Source organism: Pyxicephalus adspersus, chromosome 1 (genome assembly GCF_032062135.1).
Source record: "Pyxicephalus adspersus chromosome 1, UCB_Pads_2.0, whole genome shotgun sequence".
Lineage (NCBI taxonomy): Eukaryota > Metazoa > Chordata > Amphibia > Anura > Pyxicephalidae > Pyxicephalus > Pyxicephalus adspersus.
In genome coordinates, this window is record NC_092858.1 from 29,941,007 (window position 1) to 29,963,045 (window position 22,039).

Sequence of the window (22,039 nt, forward strand, 5' to 3'; positions counted from 1 at the left end):
TTGGTCACAGGCACACGTAAATGCAGTGTCATACTAACATATGTGCATCCCGCTATGTTGAGTCTCAGATCATCATAAATGTACTTTTGACATAAAAAAAATATATTAAACACGCAGGGGTTATTTTATTTAAAGCAAACATTTTAGTTGTTACTATTGACAATATAATTTATCACTTTTTTTCCTGGTGTGCTGGGACAGTTGCTCTTAACCTCTTTGATGACTGGATACCATAATTTATGCATAGACTCACAGCTAATCCATTTGAATATTTTAAAAGGTACACATGGCATGATTGTCGCTGGAAACAATCTATTTATGATCATTTCCAGTGACAACTAAAAAAAACGGGCCCCTATTCTGTTGAAAGGAGAGAGAAAGGTGAAGGACATGCAAGAGACACCCACCATGCTGTGCTCCATTGGCATCTACCAGTATAGATCAATGAATAACGCCAAGGGGACCGCTGTACCCATGTCAGATTTTCGCCTGAGAAGTGCACTTTGAGGTGTGAATGGAGCCTTACATTTCATTAAAGATATACTGTGTTTTCATTATGTTTATTTGTAATTATTCTGGTTTAGGACAGATTTACTTTATACACTACGCTATACAATTTTTACACTATAATAAATAGATAATCTAAATGTATAACAATATATACATCATAGATAATATATATATCATTTAATATTTTTGCATGTATATTACATATTTATTCATAGAAATATGCAAATGTGTTATTAGTCTTTTCATATACAATTTTTACTTATTTGTTCTCCTGGAACGCAGTCTCATAACGGGAAAGCTGCAAATATATATCCCTATTTAATGTACAGCGCTGCGTAATATGTTGGCGCTTTATAAATCCTGTTGAATAATAATAATAATATATAAGACCACCGTACTGCTTACCAGGCTTAATTTGATTTATCAGCTGCTAAAGATAAACTGGTAAAAACTAAAACCAAAAATAACATTATATAACAATATAACATATAACTTTATCTCTGTTGTAGTACCAAGTTTAAAAGTTATCTCTATTTTTACTAATATATAATAACATAATAAATTAAATTCCCAAAAACTTTATACATTTCTGGTATTTTTATTACTGTTTGTTGTTTTGAGGTATTTTGGCTGTAAAAGTCCTTGAAATACTGACTTTAGGATAAGCAATAACTAAGATTCCTCAAGTTGCTTTAGATGAGTGTGGGGTTGGGGGGGGGGACATTTTTATGCAGTCATAAAAATACTTATTAGAAAGATACAATAACGGTATATGAAAAAACACTTTCTGCATTAAATTCCAATCTCATGAGAAATATTGTTGACTTACCATCTAAGTAGTATATCAATTTATAAATTAAACATTTCTACTAAAACGTTTATTAAATAACTCATCCACTTTTGTGAACTGAGCATAATGAGGGTGGAAAAGTAAAAAGTGTTTCTATTTTTTCTATTTTGTAAAATACTTGGCTCTGTAATATCCCTTTTTTTTTTGGGGGGGGGGGGGGGGTCTTGCTTCTTTCAATTTTTAACTTTTAATTGCTTATGTAAGTAAAACTGTTAAAAAGAACAACTGAAGGAAAACCATTTATCATCATTGATTTTAGGAATGACATAGCACCATAGTAAGATGAGTTTTGGGGGTATTTTTTGAGGACTTGTTGGTTGTGGTTTCTAGTTTTATTCTGGAGGGTATAGAGAAGTAAGATGGATTTGTACGCTGAGAGAAGAGACTGATAAGGTAAGATAAATTGGTCCATTTAAAGCAGGTGGAGCAGCTTGGTGATGGGTTAGCTGACCAGCTGAAGTTACACTACTTCAGGCAAGATATGGTAAAAACCTTGCTTGTCTTTCAACATCTCTGAAAGAGGAAATAAGATCTGCTTCTTTCTTCTTCTTTGTTTTATCTAGAACTCCAACTTGTAAAAGTTTTGCTTTTTTGATTTTGCTGAGTGCTATGAAGAATTAAATAAGTTCATCTTTTGTCCTGCTTTTATGTTTTGTGGACTATTACATTGAGAGTACTACATAAGATATTTTCAGCTCTGATTTAAAATCCTTTAAAACTAGCACATATTTTATTCAGTTTTGGACAGTTTTTGCATGAAACATCTGAAGGATCTTCCTGAAATTCTGTCCCATTGCTGATGTATGTTGGGATCCACTGCAAGTTTTAGTTGAAACACGTACCTTGTGCAATGGTGGTCTGAAAAAGAAAAACTGTTAAGTTTTGCTAAAGCCCAAGGTAATACCAAAAACAGACAGGATTCCAAAGCCTTTTTTTTATTCAAAACTTGATAGAGGTTTTTGGCTTAATATACACTTTTAATCTTTCTTTTCATTCCTTACCTTGCAGATGTAGATTTAGAAATTGAGTATTATTTCGTAATAGACCGGACCTTCCCATCCTAATATCTATGTAAAAGTGTAATATAAAAAATGCAAAGATATTATAGTTGCCAGCAGTAGCCACATCACTCAAAAGAAATAATTTAAATCTTCAAAGTTTATCCATATCTTTAGCACACAACTTCCAGCCTGAGTATGACCGAATCTAAATATCGATTCATCCCAGTTACCAAACGTTCAGGAGATTGCTATAAACTGTACTTTTTAAAGAAAAAAATGCAGATTCACAATTTTTTTTAGCAGTGCAGTCATGCAAGTTCCTATTCTTTCAATCATAACTACAAGTTTATTTAGTCCATAGGGAAAACAGAATCAATTGTGTATATATATATATATATATATATATATATATATATATATATATATAATATTTTTTTTTTAAGACGTGTATCACTAAAAACATCTCTGCATCATGTTTTAAGCATTCTGCATTCAGAAGTGTGCTTTGAACATGAGGTGAATCCTTTGCCAGTACAGTGACCATTTTAGATCAGTCTTGTAAATTGATTGAGGGGTTTGATCAATCCTAGTAAAATCTGGGGAAGGGTTTATGTAAAGCAGGATAAGATCAAGATATAATGTACTAATAAGCTTTGAAAAATGCCTCTGAAGCAAATCTGTCAGTCATTTTAAAAATGTAAATGTCTCCAGCAGACTGTGCCTGCTCATAATCCTTGTGTTCCTCTGTTTCTGTTTTCGTATTAAATCCTTTCTGCTCCCTCATGCAATACCAGCACCTCTCATGATGGTAGGTGGTAGAGATTAGGTTGTGAAGTTCAATTTACTCCTGAAATTTGGAAAGTTGAGCTGTTATTAAAATTTAGGACCTTTGCATCAGAAGTCTATTAGCTAGCTTCTTTAAAAGTAAAGCAGATTATAACTATATATAATTTACCTTGTGCATTTATATTACACGTATTACAATTCATATGTAAAATACATGACAGTTTCGGTATAAGATTTTCAGGCATAGGTAGAAAACCATATATCATATCTCTGCAATTTTGGACCTACTCTACACTTTAAGGATACTTACCCTGTATTTATGTAGAAAAGACAGGAGAGCAAAGCTTATCTTGAGTCTTGGGTAGTGTTGGTGTTCGAATTGGGGTTGCTTTATATTCGACCCGAAAATGGCTGTTCGAATTCGGATAGACCCGACCCAAAAAAAACGAGATTTGACGGTAAAAATTCAGATAAAAAAATGTTTAACAATTTTTTTTTTTTTTTTTTTTTTTTTTTTTTTTTTATACAGGTTATCCTACAATGACATGATATCTCTTACTCTGTAACACACTTTCCAGCATAGTAATATTATGATACATTTGTTACATTTTTCTTTTATCCACTGGAAGAAAAATGTAAATGTAACAAATATATCATGTTACTGTGCCTGTTACAGGGTAAAGCCCCGTACACACGTCAGATTTTTATCGCCCGATAATCGGCATCTGCCAGATATCGGGCGAAAATCTGCTGTGTGTACAGTCGGTGTCGTCCATCGTCCGAACGACCGTCCTGGCGGATCCACGGACAATGGACGACGACCGATTCTAATGCAAGGGAAGGGGGAGAGCGCGCAGCAGGGTGCCGCTCCGTCGCTCTCCCCCCTCTCCATAGAGCAAGAACGGTGCTGTATGTACAGCACCGTTCATGCATCGTGCAGTCTCTTGTCGTTGGAAAGGATCATGAAAGATCCTTTCCAACGACAAAAATTGCAAGTGTGTATGCAGCTTAAGACATACTTGTTGGCCAGGCATCTTTTCAATGATTGCAGTAAGGATGCAATCATTGAGAAGAGTGTGTGATCCCCAGGGCACTACAGGTTAATTAACCTGTAGTGCCCCAGGGATTGCACACTGAGCTAATCCATGATTGCAGCCAAGTGTGCGACCCCCTGGGGCACTACAGGTTAAATAACCTGTAGTGCCCAGGGGATCGAACTGCAGATGAACTGCTGAGTTCATCTGCAGTTCAGTTCCCACGGTCACATGACCGTGGGAACTTTGCAGTCACAGCTGTGATTGCAGGCGATCCCCGGAGTACTAGAGGTTGAATGGGGACAAGTTTCCCCATTCATCACATCTACTGCCCTGTGTTCCTGGATAGAGAAACTCTATCCAAGAACACATATTACTAGCAACAGCAATCAGGATCGCTGTTGCAGTCCTGTAGTATGTGTTCCTGGATAGGGACTCCCTGTGTTCTTGGATAGAGAAATTCTATCCAAGAACACATACAACTAGTAAAGGGCTGCAAGAGCAATCTGATTGCTCTTGCAGCCCTTAATAGTCCCTAAAAATAACCCGAATTCTCCCACCGTTGACTTCAATGGTATTCGAATTTGGCATTCGATCACCCGAACAATATCTCACCATTCGATCGAATAGCTGTCGAATCGAATAGTGAGATATTAGACCAACACTAGTCTTGGGTTCCTAAAGGGTTGCTGATGGCTGATGTCAAAGTCTGTTTATGTCAATAAGATGTATATTTGTGTAATTTGTGCATTTCTCCCCTCCTATATGTATGTTTCTTTACTTTAACTTTTTTCCCCTCTGTTTTTAGAAAGAAGAAATTGTAGATGAGACACAAGAGAAACAGTCGCTGCGGAAGTTGCGTTTCTTGCAATTTGCTTCGTTGGAGTATGACGGAGAGTATTACATGACCCCCCGAGACTTTATTTTTTCTGTAATGTTTGAGAATTATGAACGTAAGTTATGTTATGTAGTATATAAAATGTTGAAATGAGAAGTGTTTCTTGTTAAGATATTACTTTTTATTACAATCTGTCTGTTTCTATACACTCTTCCATTGCATGAATAGCCATGTTGGTTAGCAGAACATAGATTTATGGATGCTATAAGGGGAAAAGCACCTCCTTTTTCCTTCCCTTATATTCCTGCCACCCCCACCCCCATTTCCTTCAACATATTGATTGTAGAAAGATCTTTAATCTTTTTTTTTTTTGACACTCCAGCATGACTATGTCAATGTATTTTGCTTTTCCCATCCATTTGATTGTCTCTTTTTTTTTTTTTGCTTGGCCTTTTTAACAAAAACTACAACCTTTCAAATCCGAGTGATGTCTGTGTTCTGTCTTTAGACTGTTGCAAAAATCTAATAGCTCACAGTCTGGGTTTTGGTGGACAGTAAAAAAAATAAATAAATCAGTTATTGATCCATGTGGATAGGTTTCCTGTGGACCTCGCTCACTGACAAGGAACACAAAATCCAAAAAGTCACCCCTTTCATTTAAAATTAATTGTGCACTGAATTTGTGTTCACTAAAAGCTTGCATTTACTGTGTTCTAAATGCAAATACCTCAAATGATGACTTTTATTGTTATTCCCCTGAAGGAATTAAAGGCTTTCTTCTTCACCTCCTACATTTAGAGGTTGCTTTTAGTTGTAGATACTGATGAATCCAAATTCTGCGGAGAGACAAAGTTCCAGCAAGAAACATACATGGTCTGGCTTGAGACCTGCTTGACTATCAAAAACCATCTCCTATTTCAGGTGTTCTCACAGTCTCCAGAGCCTCTGCATTACTGAACAGGAGATGGGGGGCCTTTGGCTTCAGCTGTCTTCCACATCTGATTCCATTTTATTTTTTCTACCCTGTGATTTGACAGTTCAGTCATGTTAATCAAAGAACTAACACCTATTCAGATTCCTCCCCCTGGGATGTGATTAAACAACTAGAACAAGGTGGTTCTACATCTTTTACACCTTACACCATATTCTTGCACAAGCATTATCATGTCACATTCTATGGTTTATTTAAATAAGATGTCAGTCCTACCTATGTGGCAGTAGGTGCTTTAGACAATCTTTTAAATGTCTTTAGCTTTACAAGAACATGCCCAAGTCAATGTGACCATCTAAGTACTAGTTTTAGGATGGATGGATGAGACCTGTATGTGACCTTGTTTTATCTGGTAAAATTGTACAGCATTTGTTTCTAGAATATATTTAGAAGTGTACTTTAAATATACAAATTTTTTATTTATTTAGTGGTTTAAAGTTTTCTACATAAATAAAGACACATGAGCAACAATTATGCCCATTTATAAAAGTGGGTATCTTTAATATCATGTCGGGTGACTTAGGACATTCACCTGCAGTCAGCCTGTTTGTCCAGCCATGTCCAAACTCTCATTAATTTTAGGAACAAAAATGTTCCATGTGTTTGTTCAGTAATCTCTGTGTGAAGTAAAATGTTGGCATTAATTGAAGGAATTTCCCCAAGCACATTTTTACACATATGATTTATTTGTTTTTGTCCCCTGCCTGTATTGTACTCGAGATGTTTTTCACATAACTAATACAACAAAAACAGCAAAATGTGATTACATTAAATGCAATTCTATGATGTAAGGAATGGTACATGTAAGCAATCTAGTAAGAATAATAAACCTAAAGCCTGTTAATTTTATACATGTATGAACAGCAGGTTTATTTGCATGTAGAGGTTTTGCTTTTTTTTCTCATGAATGACCCTTTCGGTCATTTTTGTGCCTTTGCACCAAGAGTTAAAAATGTCTAAGGTACAAAGCTATGTACTCCGAGGGAGTCAGATGCTGGAACAATGTTAAAGTTTTTTTTGTTGAGAGAGGGAAGTATAGCGTATAGAATAAAATTATTGTTCAAGATTTGCATTATTAGTTTGACGTAAGGTGCAGATTGTTGATGTATTCAGTATTCCATCAACCACTCAGACAGTTGCTATACCCTGAGACAAGCCATAGTTCGAATAATTCATTACATTGCATACATTTACAACTAACAATACTATATGCATCTTCTAGTTACTGAATAGTGAACTATCACAGTTCAGCAGTTTATCAATGGTAGTTATGATATACCTTCAGTATGTTATGTGCTATTAGTGAAATAGGTGGGGTCCAAGGGTGGATCCATGCTGCAGGTAATAATACATTCCTTCATGAGCTATTTGACTTATATCTTTATAGTTTAATTTGATCTTTAATGAATATGATAGAAACTTGAATTGTCATTTAAAGCATAGCCAAATTCACATAAAAGATGCTGAACTGGAAACGTAGATGAGCTTTACTGTTAGGTGCTGTGGGATACATAAAACCTGGGCTGCCCTAGGCCACTGGTAGGCAGGAGGGAGCAGGGCCAGACTTATGGCCATAGGAGGAGTTCAGTACATTTTGATTCTTGGTGTTACCAATAAATAAGGAAACTAATAGGGAGTTGTCTGCAATATGCATACCATATTATTAGGGCTGCTTCTTCATCATGGCACCGATGCTTCTGCATCTATCACATAAGCTGACAAATAGAAGCTGGCAGTCCCACTTACTTGTAGTAAACTAGCAGTAAAATTACAATATACATTATCATTTAACTCTGCAGTCTGTAATTTTTAAAAATTCAAGAAAATTAAAAATCTGAAGCCATGACTGTAGATTTTTGGGGACTTCCCCCAGAAATATGATTTTGTACAGATGCAATTACTGCTATTCCCAAAAATCTTCACAGAATTTAAGGTGGGATTTCCGCCAGCCAGCTCTGTCCCTATGTTCATTATTGTGAACCTTTTCACTTTGATAATAATGAGAACTGCCGGGTTGGTGAGATGCACTGGTTCTCCTTTTTAGGACACATAACCATACATGAGTATCTATTTAAACATGCAAATAGCGAAAATACCTATTGATGTTGCAGTATTTTAGTATGATTGTATGTTCCTCTTTGACATGATAACATAGTTCTGAATTTTTTTAGGCATGTGATATCATCCCTGCTTTCATTTCTTGTGGGTTACAGAAGACCCAGATATTTCCTCATCCTATACCCCCTCGCCATCTTCACTAGCCCTCCTTGTGCAAAGAAAAAGTCCACAGGTAGTTGCCAGCTCACAACATTTCTGAAACAATCAACAGTTTGCACAGTTTTACACTTTTACACTTGCCGAACAGATATAGAAAATATTTTTGCAGATCATAATAAGCAAATAGGAAAAGTCTTTTGTCAGGGGTTATATACACTTATACATACCATTTAAATAAGGCAGAAGCTTACAGAGCAATGGTATTTTTCTCTGGAGGCTGAAAATGAGATTAATTCTCAGCAGTCCCTGAAAGCCATACTGACAATGTCTGCTGGACTGTTAATGATGCTAATTCATGATACTGGTGTATCAACAAGTGAAGTATTACATAGCGTGTTAAATTCTTAACATCGCATTATGCATCACTGGTTATAAAGTACAACAAGGAGGTTTTAGTTAGGTTTGTTGCCTCTTTGTAGCCTCATCCTGTGGTCCAATATCAAGGGCTGTACATTTTCTAATGCACGGTCTTGCTTGGCACATTATTGTGTTGAATAAGAACATGGAATGCATTACGCTGAAAAGCCTTTTTCTGACAGTCTGTAAACATTGCACAGTGTCTCTCCTTATCCTTAATCTGCTGCACCCATGTTTGTTTGAAAAGGAAAGAGGAAAGAAAGCACATTTGTTGGCACTCCACATTTCTTTAAACTATAATAGAAATCTATTACATTCCAAATACATTCTTGATAAAATATTTTTTATTGTTACCAATCTGTTGACTTTCATTTTTCCTGTTGAATTTCTGGGTACCTGATTAACTGCGGAACAAAAAAGATGAGGAAATCCGTAGCCTGACTAACTATGGAACAAACAGTTCCGATAACAAGTTTAGTTGTAGGGTAGCTGAACCTGTTGTATTGTATATCATTGGCCAACTTTAAAAGTAAATGCTGTTGTTCCTTTTTGTACAGCCTGAAATATACATTTTATAGTGGTGTACCTAAAAAAATTTGCAGCATTGGGCAAATAAGTAATTGTCGGAGACTTAAAGCCTGATTCCAAAATTTTGCATATGGTCAAACTCCGAATAATGTATATATTGAGGTATATGTGCCACGTCCCAACTGATCTAGCAGCTAAATATGCAAAGAAAAACTTTAAAGAGGGAATTTTTAGGCACTTTTTAGAAAAGAAAAACTTAACCTTTATTTCATACATCATAAAAGCATCATTCTATCTAACATATATCTTCTAATATAGAAGGTTCACACACATCATAAAAACGTTATATAGAGGTCTCAGTTATACAATTTGACGCGTTTCACAAACTTGATATGATATATGTTAGATAGGAAGATGCTTTTATGATTTTAATGTATGAAATAAAGGTTACGTTTTTCTTTTCTAAAAAGTCCCTATTTAATGTTTTTCTTTGCTGATTCCAAGATTGATTTAATTGCATTTTTAAGTGGTTGGGATTTGCAGATGATATTGCTGTCCACTATGGACAGGTTTCAAAGTCCAAGAATTCTGTAGCTTTTTAACCATCGATGCTCTCTTTGGTTTGTAAAGGATTTATCTGAACAGAAAAGAGCTAGTACTGTTCTCGAGGTAATATAGAACAATGGATTTTCATGGCTCCATCATACATGTTAAATGATTATTTACAATGGAATCCCTTGAAGTTGGAACTCTGATGACACAATCAGAAGCAAAAGCAATATTCCAATCTGATGATCAGTTGTGTGAGGCCTTTGTTTAAGTTGGAAGGCGGCCAACTGTTATACAGTATGTCAGAGCCATCAGAATGTTCAACTAAAGCTCACAAGTCCTCGGTGAAATAAATTCCCGACCACTCCTGTGAGCATTATGCAATCAGTGATGAATTGTGTTCTACCTCTAGAGATAAGCCTATATGTCTGGATTAGACATAACCACACTTCAAATACACATGAGACACTAAAACTTATGTCTCTGGCACTTGCATGTTGATCTTGAACCTGCTTCCACCAGCTTTAACTTTGTGACATTCCCCAGCACCCTCCTTTCTCATACAGCAGCCTTTTATTGCTGATGTTCTGTCCGATACACAAAAGAGAAATTGGTAGACTGCTGATGCTTCAATCAACTGAATCACACCTGCAAAGATATTTACTACCCCTGCGATAACCTAGAAAAATATTTACAGTCCTATCAGTTGAACTGGATGAGCTGATAATAAGCTCCTAGGCCTGTTCCCTCTGTATTGACTTGGCAAACAAAGGGGGAAGGTCCTTGAATGCTTTTGATCAATATGAATCTTGTAAGGACAAATATATTGTACTTTGCCCTACATTTTGCTTACAAAATTCCCCCATGCAAGTGAATTTTTTCTTTTTAGAATACACATTGGCCGAGTGCAAATTTCCATAAACTGTTTCAAAGAGCTAAAGGTGATACTTCCTTTACTGTTGTTTTGCGGTAGGATACACAATAGTTTGGCTTATCTCCCTGTAAGTCAAGGGTTAAGACTTTCTTCCCATCGTTCAGGTAGTATGCTAGTTTTTGAAATTTGTAAATTTGCAAATGTATTTTCAGCACCTAAAAAATTATCCTACAAAATGTGTTACATGTGAAAATTAATAATTTAACATATTTTACAAAAAAGTTCTAGTAACCAATTGAAACCTCTATTAGTTATTAGGTTACATGTATTAACCAGATTTGTTTCCAGCAAGAACCACCGATATGTTAAATTTCCCAGTATGCTATATCAAGTAATTGTACAGCACAGGGTTGGAGAATGGAGTAACACTGGTAAAGGTGTTTACAGTTCTTAAAAATATTTTTTTTTAAAGCAGAACTAAACCCCTCATACTAACCTGTTCTCTCAGGGCACCACCATCTTATCTTTCTTCTCTTCCTGTAGAAGATCCTTGGGCATCTGAATTAGCAGGGCCATGGTGGCATAACTGGGATTGCTGGGTATGCTGGCAACCAAAGCTGAAGCTGTGCAAGCGCCATGCAGAATATGCCAGATACCTGAAACGATCAGGCAGGTAGAAGGGATTATTGCAGAAGGGACATCACCTGTCTTTTTCTGCGATAATGACTTACCCAATTATGGATACTTAAAAGTGGAACTTTAATTCCACCATAGGAAGTCCAGGATACACCCAGGCAACTTACAGTCCATGACTTACCAACAGGAAGGTGACTTCCTATGGTTGTACATCATAGAAGTAGGGATGTGACTTTTTATGGTTCTGCAGCAGTAGTATAGTATAAAAAAGTAGTATAAATTTTATGTCAACATTCTGCTTTTTTTCAGAACTCATTCACCTCTATTCAGCTTATATGCTCACTGCCTCCTTCAGTTTCTATTTATATAAACTCGGAACCTTTTATCAATCAACTATCACTCTGCAAAATGCTGTTCACACCCGTACAGCCACCTCCACGTTCTATCGCTTCAAACCTACCATCATACTTAAAAAAAAAAATAAAGAAAAAAAAAAAAAAAACAGCTTAGACATACCTGAGAGATGAATACATTCACTTTAGTGTTTTTCTGTTCATGAATAGGAACACATTTGCTATTTTCAGACAAGCTGGACACTAGACCAGGAACTCTTTGGGTAAATGCATGGTTCGTTACATACAATAACCGAAATATGCAATTTGTGTGTGTATAAAAATTTAGTTACTATGCACACAAATTTGCAGTCCTGGTGATTAGTCATCTAGCCCCAAATAAATCTTAGGACAATGTGCAGTTTATTTGCGGGGATTCACTTATATTATGCACTCTCCATGGACTATCTGAATGGCTGGGCCGGAACTAAATATCACCTCTGCATTCTACATTCACAACATTCCCTGGGGATTCCTGACTAATCTGTGGGGAATGTATATGCAAAATGTAGTAATTCTGTATAGTCTGAATTGGATTGAGCTAGAAATAAAATTTAATAATCAGAAGACATCACAATCACGAATTTCAAACTCACATAGAGTTGGTTCTTAAAGCTGACAATTTCTCATTATACATTTTAAGGAAAGAGTGGTTTAGGCCAATTACTACTCAAAAAAAAACCCTTTTTAAAGTTTTATCTGGGTTAAGATTCTGTATGAATGTCAGATTGCATAATAGCTCAACTTGACTTCACACCAATGAAACAAATTTTAATGGGCTTTAATCTTACAACAACAATCTTCTTCATTATGACTGTTAGCTGTGAAATGAAACATTTAAACAATTTAAATTTGTTAGGAGTCCAAGTCATTACAACTATGCCATCTGATGATTTCAGCTACTGTAAAATTACTTCTAAATCTGACACTACTCCACATCCCTAGACAAAAATATTTCAATGGTTGAGGTTGTGTCCAGCTTTTGTTTGCCTGATATTGCAGTTTATACAAATGTGAGTCTATAATACCATATGGTTATTGTTTGTTTAGTCATGTGTACACAGAGCTAAAATTGTCATCATATTTAGTTTTATTATTGATGGATAAATTATTATATTTATTGCTCCAGTCAACTTAATTGTCATTAAAAGGCATGTTATCTTGCACACTGACGTCCTCTTGTGATGCAGTATTTTCCACGTACGTAAAGGATTAATACATGTATGTCCGCTTACAAGAAAAGCTAATAGTTATGTATAAAACTAACTTGTGTCATCTTTGAGACACCTGGGGACCTAACAGTGGCATTGGTACCTAGTGATTCTCTGCTCTGTTCATAAGCGGAGTTGTAAGTCACTGTTGTATTAACTTTTTGCCTAATTGCAGCTGCTGATGAAGCTGTGGCATAGACTAAGCACTTTTATTGATAAAGGTAAATAATAATATTGCCAATTTGTCTTGGAAGGAAAAAAAGATTGAGGTATGTTTCAACATTATTCTAGTTTCCTGCTGTGCATATCACTTCTTAGAAAGACTCAATAGATAAGCATGCAGTTCAGTGCTTGCCGCAGAATGTTGTATCCTACGATATCTAAGGATTCCATATATGTACAAAAATGCCAAAGATCATTGTTTGCCACCCAATGAAGATCACCTGAGGAAAATCTGGTAGGAAATATTTGGCCAATATATAATTATGTAGCTTGGGCATTTGTACTTCATTTACTGACGCAGGTCAAATAATAGGATTTCAGGTTTTGTATTTCTAGATTTGGTCAGAAGCAAAAAGAAGTAAATGTCTGCTGTGGACAACACCCCAGAAGAACTTTCCTGACTGTCCATACCACCCAGTGTAGGCTGTGTAAAAAATTGGAATCCATTTATTTTCCCCAAGATTGTGTTCATTGAAATGTTTGTAGACAATAAGCAAATTTTTAAAATCAGCTTTAGATACTTAAAATTTGAAATTACTTCAGGACATGAAGATATATATGAAAAAGTCAAAGGACCCTGATCTAAAAAATTGAACACAGGCAGCTTCTATCTTGCATAAACATTAGATATTTTTTTTTCTTAAGGATGCCTAATACACCCATAATAAACTTTAATAGCTTTAGCTGAACTGTAAAAAGGTGTATAAAGACAAGAGAAATGCAGATTTACTATTTACAACCTGCACTTAAAGTGGAATAGCAATTACATGGCCCTCTAGATAGGCCCAAGAGTAGTTGCACTTTTGCACTCTCCCCCTCTAGCTGTTTCCTTTGCTGATTCATTTGGAATTCAGAAACCAATAGTAGATCAGTGGAACCTAATTAATATAAAAGTAACTTTACAAATGTACCCCCTTACCTTTTCCTTATCATTATTGTGCTGTTAAGACCTATAATGAAAGGTCCATCCATTGTTCTATTTACATTTACTCCTATTTCATGTGTTTAGACCAGGACTGAAAATAGAAAAGGAATCTATTATTATTATTCTTGCTATACGGTATATATAGCGCCGACATTTTACACAGAACTTTACACATGTCCATAGTTATGTCAATAGCTGTCCCTCAAAGGGGCTCACAATCTAATGTCCAAACCATAGTCATTTGTCTTTTTAATACAGTTTAAAAGTCAATTTTAGGGGGAAGCCAATTAACTTAACTGCATGTTTTTAGAATATGGGAGGAAACCGGAGTACTAGGGGGAGAACCTGCAAACTCCATGATGATAGTCCTGGCTGAGATTCGAACCTGGGACCCAGCACTGCAAAGGCCAGAGTGCTAACCACTGTTTTTATTGAATGTCTTGCATAATTGAATGTTGTTGCAGTGCCCCTTTTTAATCTATAGGAAAATAATATATTTACTGAAAGAAGCCAGTCCTTGCATTACAAAGTCTAAGTCAGTATCTTCCCCCATTTCATATTATTTCGAACAGTCAACTATAGAAAGAATTATTCATATCTGTAGGACCTCCTGCCTGCTTACTTTATTTTAGTCATGGTCTGGTAACATGTTGCTTCCTGCAATGTTTAGTACGATTTGCATTGTTTTCTGTGGTTTGGCTGGTGATAATATCTATGAAATCAAAGTGAATAAGAAGTTAAGTTTACACTTGACACTTCATGAACAGATGACCTGTAAGCAACCAGGGTACCAAGTGCTTCAGTTACCATCAACCTTAAAATCTTCAGAGTTCCTGCAAATTTTGGAGTACATTGGATTTGGGGTTTTGTAAAGTTTTTTTTTGAAACTTTATTTGAATAAAAATTAAAATAGTTTTGCCTGTTTCAGTTATGTTATGCTTTAAATAGGCTATGTAAATGCCATGAAAACATCATTAACTGCACTTGTAATTCATCCAGCGTTACTGAATAACCTTAACTGTGTATACAAATAGTAGATGTAGTTTAGGATGGGTAAGGATGTTGTTCTTTCATTCTTACTTATCAGGCTACACATCACCCTCTGCTGTAAAACAATAAGCAGATTGCTTTATATCTTGACATTTTTTATAGGCAAGATAGAAATCTTTACATGCCCATTACTATTTCTATTTTCATAGCTTATTGTTGATGCAGATAGTTGATCATTAGAGATTGGGACGTGCAGGAAAGTGGCCAGTCATTTTATGTGCAGATTCTTATGTCACAATAAGTCAACATGACGTGCTTACTATGTTGTCTTTTTCTTCTGGACACCCACTCTTGTGATGTCACGGGAGGATTGACACTTGAGGAATGCAGAAAATATTGTGCTTTGTGCCACAGTTTTACAATTAGATTTGTGGTAGAAAACTTTGCACTGTATCTGTTTTTGTGTGTGTGTTTAGGATTTCAAGAGAAGGAAGTATATCATACCAATTATTAGAACAATGTTCTGCCTTGGCCAACTATTAAGGCAGAAGTGTAAGCATGTGCTTAAATAGTCTATTAAATGTATTTTTAGGTATTTTAAGTATAGATCAATCTTTTGGTTTTAAACTTGCAGAGTAACAGGAAAGCACTGCAAACCAGTTAGGTTTACATCTTTGCACAATACCTGGTTAGGCATGAGCGGTCCAGCCAAATGTATTAGTTCAAAAAATTGCAGTTCAGAATTATTGCCGAAGTAAACCTTGCAATAAAAAAATTGCAGGCAGTCAGATTCTATATGCAAAATGGACAGACTGGTTCTCTTCTGCAGTAAAGCAAACTTTTTTTTTTTTTTTTTGCAATCTTTTCTTGGATGTACCATGTACTATACATGTGAGATTGAAATAAATCCTGTTTGCAAGATTTAATTAATTTCAGAGTGAGAGATAGAGAGAGAGAGTGTATATACCCCTTTGGGTATGTGCAGTGTTAAGTATGACTTCCTAAAACATTTTCACTTTGTGAAACCCTCTGTGACCCCTTTGGTTTTTTAATATTGCATTTTAATTAACTTTTTTTTTATCACATATGAAAGTTGTTTTTCCATCCATAGTTCAGCAAATATTAGTGTCACCAGAAGTAATATTTTTTGATTGAGTGATAATGTTTTTACGTAAATGGCTCTTGTTAAAACAATCTACAGTTATTATTCTCCCTGATGTAATCATGAGCTGGTTACTTTTTTCAAAGCAATTGGAAGACTTTATCTTGAGCACTATGTCCTTATGACGGTGGCACAAACGTAGATAAAAGCACCCATATGGTGCAATAGACCAAAAATTTACTGAAGGATTTACTATAAAAAGCATAGACACGTGTTCCTTTCCGGGCCAGTTATTTGTTCGTTCCCTCCGGCGGGTGTCTGTGCATTGAGTGCCAATATTGCCAGGCTTCTGTGAAGTGTTTGCAATAGAGTCTCTGTCATAGGATTATGTGTTACCATACTTAATCATTCTCTGTTCAGTGTCTGTGTGTCTATTGAGCTATGCCTGATTGATGTGACTTGTAACTATGTTTATATTTACAAATGAGCCGCATCAAATTAGGTCTTCACTCAATTTAACAGCTTCTCAGATAAGATTATGATATTTTCCTTTTAAAAAGCTGAACTTAATGGGTACTGAACAAGTGGAAATTCTCAAGAAAGTTCGCACCCTTCCTCCCAATACAAACATTCCTTCAAACTGGTACCAGGTACAACCAGATCTGCACCGTCACTTTCATTGTGTGCAGTCCTTCCAGCAGTCTATATGTTCTTTATTATTAGAGTTGAATGAGACCTTTGTCGCCAAATGTCGCCTCTTTCTAAAATGGTACCCGATATTATTATAATATAACTGAACTGATGTAGCCAGAAATGTCTCTATGCAGTATGTTGAAATATAAATCAAGTCTATTACAATGTAACCGCAATGCAGTATTGTAACTGTAACTAATTTTATACAGAGAAGCATTTTCTGTTGACTGAATTTGAGTAGAAAATGGTGATATGGGTATATCCCTGTGTCATTTATAAAGCCTTGTTCCATAATAATTTGCTGACTCAAAAAAAGACTTACCTTTGCAATTGTAGAGCTGTTGATCCCTCCACAAACCAAGTCCAGTAGGTCCCATGCCATCCTGTCTTCCTCCTTTTTTCCAGTGTAGACTGGACATGGGGTGCGGCCATCTTCCTTATTCTTATGCCACCCAATTTCGCACTGTACAGGTGTGAGATCGAGTGATGCACCTTCCTGAAAAAAAAAATTGTCAATCCCACTGTGCAAGCATCCTCCCCGAAAAATAAAAAAATATATATTTTTTCAATATATATAAAAGGATTAGCAATTCTTTTTTATATTGTAAAAAAAAAAAAAAAAAAGGTCCACTTTGAGCAGTTGATCACAGATTGGAAAAGCAGCATGGGCATAATCATAGCATGAGAGTAATGTAATCCTGGTTTTGCCAAAGATCCCAAACCCAGAGAAAGACTAGGTGCAGATGAAAGCACTGGTGACGAAGTGTAGCACAGAAATCACAGTGTTAGAGGGGATTGTTTTGTTAGTTAGGGCTGTTGTGTTATGCTGCATAGTTGCATGCTGCATGCAAAAAGCCACCAGAACGTTGCATATTCATTGAAGCTGTGTTGTTGGGGTGCTTTATGGTCCTGCAATGTGATAATGCATATGCCAGGTATATTATGCAAGTAGCCATGGTCTGTTTCACCCCCAAGTTGCTGACCGTGGGCTAGAAGAAGCATGCTGCAAAACAGAAACAGGCATACGGTTATGGGTCCGTGTCCCCGAAGGAATATTCAAAGCTAGCTGTTCACTTGGTCACTAGGACAGGCACTGAACCAGCATTTTCAGGAGTAAGGGAAAAAAAAACAGCAGTAGTGGAAGTTCCCTTTAAGGATTTTTTTGTGTGTGTGTCTGTGTGGACGTAACAGAACATTTTTAGTTTAAAGGTATTCTTTTGTGCTTTAGAAGGAACTGTGCCGAAAAACAAAAAAAAAAATTACTGTCATTCATCAACAAGCTAAAAATAAATTTTAAATATGTGCAAGTATTCAGCAACCTAACCCAGTCAATTCATATTGCTTAGCGGTAATTGTTAACATAAATTTGATGTGCTTCCAGCTGAAGATTTCTTCTCAAGAAACATGACTAGTCTACAAAATGGCATCAGCCAGCCACCCTTCCAAGCCTTTTAAGTTGTGCCAGAGCAAAAGAAAGGGAAAAAATCATTATATTTTGGAAAATTGCTGGAATCAAGTCATGTTTAAAAATTAAATTTATGGATTTTAGAATTTGAAAGCACAGTTCACAATATGTGTTTGTTTCATGTAATTGTTCTACCTAAGAGGTGGAGTCTTTTACTTGGAGGGATAGATAGTAGGTGAATGTGAAAAATGAAAGTTATTGGGCCATTAATCAACTAATCATGTCCATGCCTCCTGTGATATACATAACTGTTCCAAGTGTGGCAGGGTTAACAGTTTAATGTCCCAAAGTGTGAGTAATTTGTAAAAGAAATAATATAAACATATGTTGGGCCACATACAAGTATGTTTTGTTCTAGATGAGATGACCTGTCTCTTTGCAAGAACCCCCCCTACTAACAGATTTTATTTTTGAGCTATAGTTCTGCTTTAAATTGTTGTAACCTATGCCAGATAACTATATTTCAGATTGAAAGTATAACTAAAGTTCCACTTTGAAAGTTGGCATCAGGCAAGGCTTCATTAAAGGAAGGCACAGTCGGTGTTCCTTCTGCTGTAAGCATTCTTAACTGCCTGTTTGCCATCTCACCTGTCAAAATACTTGTGCATGCACAGTGCATGTTTATTTAAATATAGGGTCTTGTCCAGTGTTCTATATCCCTAATTCAGTTCCTCCAAATCCCAAATATAGCTGTACAAAGAATCGCATGCTTACAGAGTTATTTTTTCTTTTGATTTAGTAAGACCATTCTTTCCACTGGGTCTCGGTCTGTGTGGCCTTTTTACAAACCCTGGTCTGAATATGACTATAGGATAGTGGTCGCCAACCTTTCCAATTTCATGGGCCAATAAATTCATGGAATCTGGACCGTGTGTCACTCAAATGGGAAGAAACTTCTCCCAGAGAGACGTCATCATGCCAGAACTCTCCCATCGCAGGCTCAGACCTGCTTGCTAAACATCCTGGGCGATGTTTTGTTGCGTCCACAGCCCTGCGCTTCTGTCCCCCCAGGATGTTTAACAATCAGGTGTGAGCATGGGAGAGTGGACGGGTTGTGTCCATACGTGGGACAGCACCACGGACCACTGGTTGTTGACCGCCGCTATAGGACTTTTCAAACAAATGTTCTATTAGGTTAGTAGATTCATTTTTCATGAAAGGCCTTAACACTTTATAGACACGCCCCTTCTCCATTCGTGTGTTATGACAGTGGGAGAGCTATGGGTGACATGGAAGCCCTCCTCTGACATTTTTAGCCAATACATGGCTAATCTGTTCTAACAGCAGCTGCTGTCATTATCAAGAAAGATCACCAACTGTAATCGCATCAATGATCATAAACACTGATAGAAGAGCTTCTAAAGGCTGTTCATGGGATGCCTATTTACCTGTGTTCTGTGCAGAGATGGAAATTGTGTTTACTCATGTTATTGTAATTGAGTAGTTTTTTTTTGTGTGTGTACTCGTACTTTATGAAGTCATTTTCAAAATCCTTATTTTTACTTTTACTGAAATGTTTTCCTTTTAAAGTATTGAACTGCGTCTCATTTCAAATCACATTCGTTACTGAGTAGTAAATTAAAATCAGAAGGAAAAATTTGGAATGCTATTCTCTGTTAATTTAGTACAAATATGTGTCTGCACCTACCAAAGATACATACTGTGTTTTACAAATTGTCTGAATTGATCTGACTTTATTTAATACTCCCAGCCTGTAGGTGGAGTTTGTTCTGCAACACACACCCTAAATACAGAAGGAAAATGACCTGGCTATCCTAGCTCATCATGGAAAAGCTCAGACATCTGGCTCTTGCTAAGATGGAGTTTAAAAAGCAATAAGCTTTATTTCCCATAATTAGTGACAATTTTGTGCTCTGACTATGTGAATAATGGAGAGACCAAACCCAGCCCTTTCTCCCCCTTCTCTTCCAGCAGACCAATCAGTTTTATACTCCAAGGACATTGCTCCGCTCTACTGGAGCTAGATGTACTTGGCAGCATGCGCAATGTTCACACAGTAAAAACATAACATTAAAAAAGCTTTTAAGGCGTAAAAAAATGCAATCTTCTAATATGGCCAATGATTGAACTGATCAGTCATGATGCAGTAAACTTGTTTGTAGGTACTTTCAAATGTAATAGTCCTCTAAATAGTTTTTGGACATGCATTTGAGATATATACACTTCAGTATAAACCAAGATTGTTTTCCCCTCAGAATGTCTGTTTACGCTTGGGTCACACCTGTAGATGGTGCTGTGTCCTCACATAACGCGTGTAACAAGACAAGAGTTTTACACACATTTTACGTGAGCACACAGCTCCATCTACTGATGGCTGACAATAATGCACAAAAGATCACTAAAGAGTATTTGACCCATCATAACCATCTCAAAATTAAAAAATTCTTTACTCCATAAAATGGGGTATTCTTTACTCCAACAAAAGGATATACAGACTGAGCTGATATGATTTTAATGTTTTCTCTTTTTAAAAAGAACACATCATGGATGTATTCATGTTAATTTTTTTGGCATAACTATTGATTACTGTTTTGAATGTTAATTTTAATGGCTGCATTTTTGCCCAGGGTAAATTTGGATTAGAAGTGAACAAGTATGTACAGTATATAAATTTGGTTTATAAGAAATTAGAAATTATAAAATAATTTGTTGTATATTACCATGCTTACAGTATCCTAATATATCTAAACCTGTATCTTGATATGTATCGTATTGCCAGATTCTTGCCAATTCACATCCTTACTCTGCACTGTGCCAGCCTGACAACTTTGGTAGGTGCAGCCACATACTTGTATTGAATTAACAAAGTAGAGCTTTCCAACTTCTGCAAGGTGTGAGTGCAGAGAACAGAGTGTGCATATTGGATTCCACAATTCCCTCTGTTTTTTTCCCTTTGATGTATTTTGGGTCACAGTGCAACTTCTTAGCCATAATATACAAGTGAATTTGAGGATTAACACATTATAATTGAGCAGTAGGGCAGGGCATTTTTTTTTTATAGCACCTGCTATGCGGTTCATTTGAGATGCTTGGTGTTTGACAGGTAGAGCTTTGATATTAATAATTTCTAGTTGATGGTATTTTTTGGGGGGTCATATAGGGAACTTGACCCATTTTGTCTTATAAATTTTCTGTATGACCGTTTTTGGTGTTTGTTAATGCAGAAAAGAGGAATGATGTACAGAATCCACAATTTATACGATGGTTGTATTTTTGATTATGGTTTATGGTCTGCACTAAAATGACAATACATTTATTAGGTTATGATTTAGAAAATGGCTTGTGTATCTTGAAAATCTGGCCTGTTTGTGACCCCCAAGAAATAGAAATGGACAGCCCTGGCCTAGGCTAAAGGTCGAAATGATGTCCACATCCACAATGCCGATGAATCCCTTTTGTAGCCAGTACAATTAGTTTAGAATAACTAAGCTGTAATAGGATCATGTGAAGACAGACCTGGAAATATGTAAAGCAGTGAGTTAGGCTAAATCAGAGAACATTAGTAAATAGTTTCCCAGCACATAAATCCTTGTCTAGGAATTCCTTGTTGCAGGCAATCCCTTTATTTTTGACTAGCTCTACAATTGCAAAGGTATTTCTGAAGCTTTTAAAAACAACATGACTGATCATTTTTGGGGTGTTCTTCGTAGCTATTGAGGCAATCTCAGGAATGTGTTTTTCAGGAGTTGCATCTGGTTGCACTGACCTGCCAGGCTTCTGCAGACTTTTGGCTGACTCTCTGGCATGCTCTTGCTACAGGACAAGGTTGGCGTTCTGTCTACTGCAA

At 36.2% G+C, this 22,039-nt stretch overlaps 1 protein-coding gene across 1 annotated transcript in view; it reads left to right on the plus strand.

Annotated features, from left to right (window-relative positions):
- The window catches only part of MICU2 (mitochondrial calcium uptake 2), a 175,622-nt gene that overhangs the window by 86,768 nt on the left and 66,815 nt on the right, over positions 1 to 22,039 (plus strand). The window contains exon 2 of the mRNA XM_072404980.1: positions 4,990 to 5,134. Within this exon, the coding sequence (XP_072261081.1) occupies positions 4,990 to 5,134 (145 nt within the window). The remainder of the gene's footprint in view (positions 1 to 4,989; positions 5,135 to 22,039) is intronic.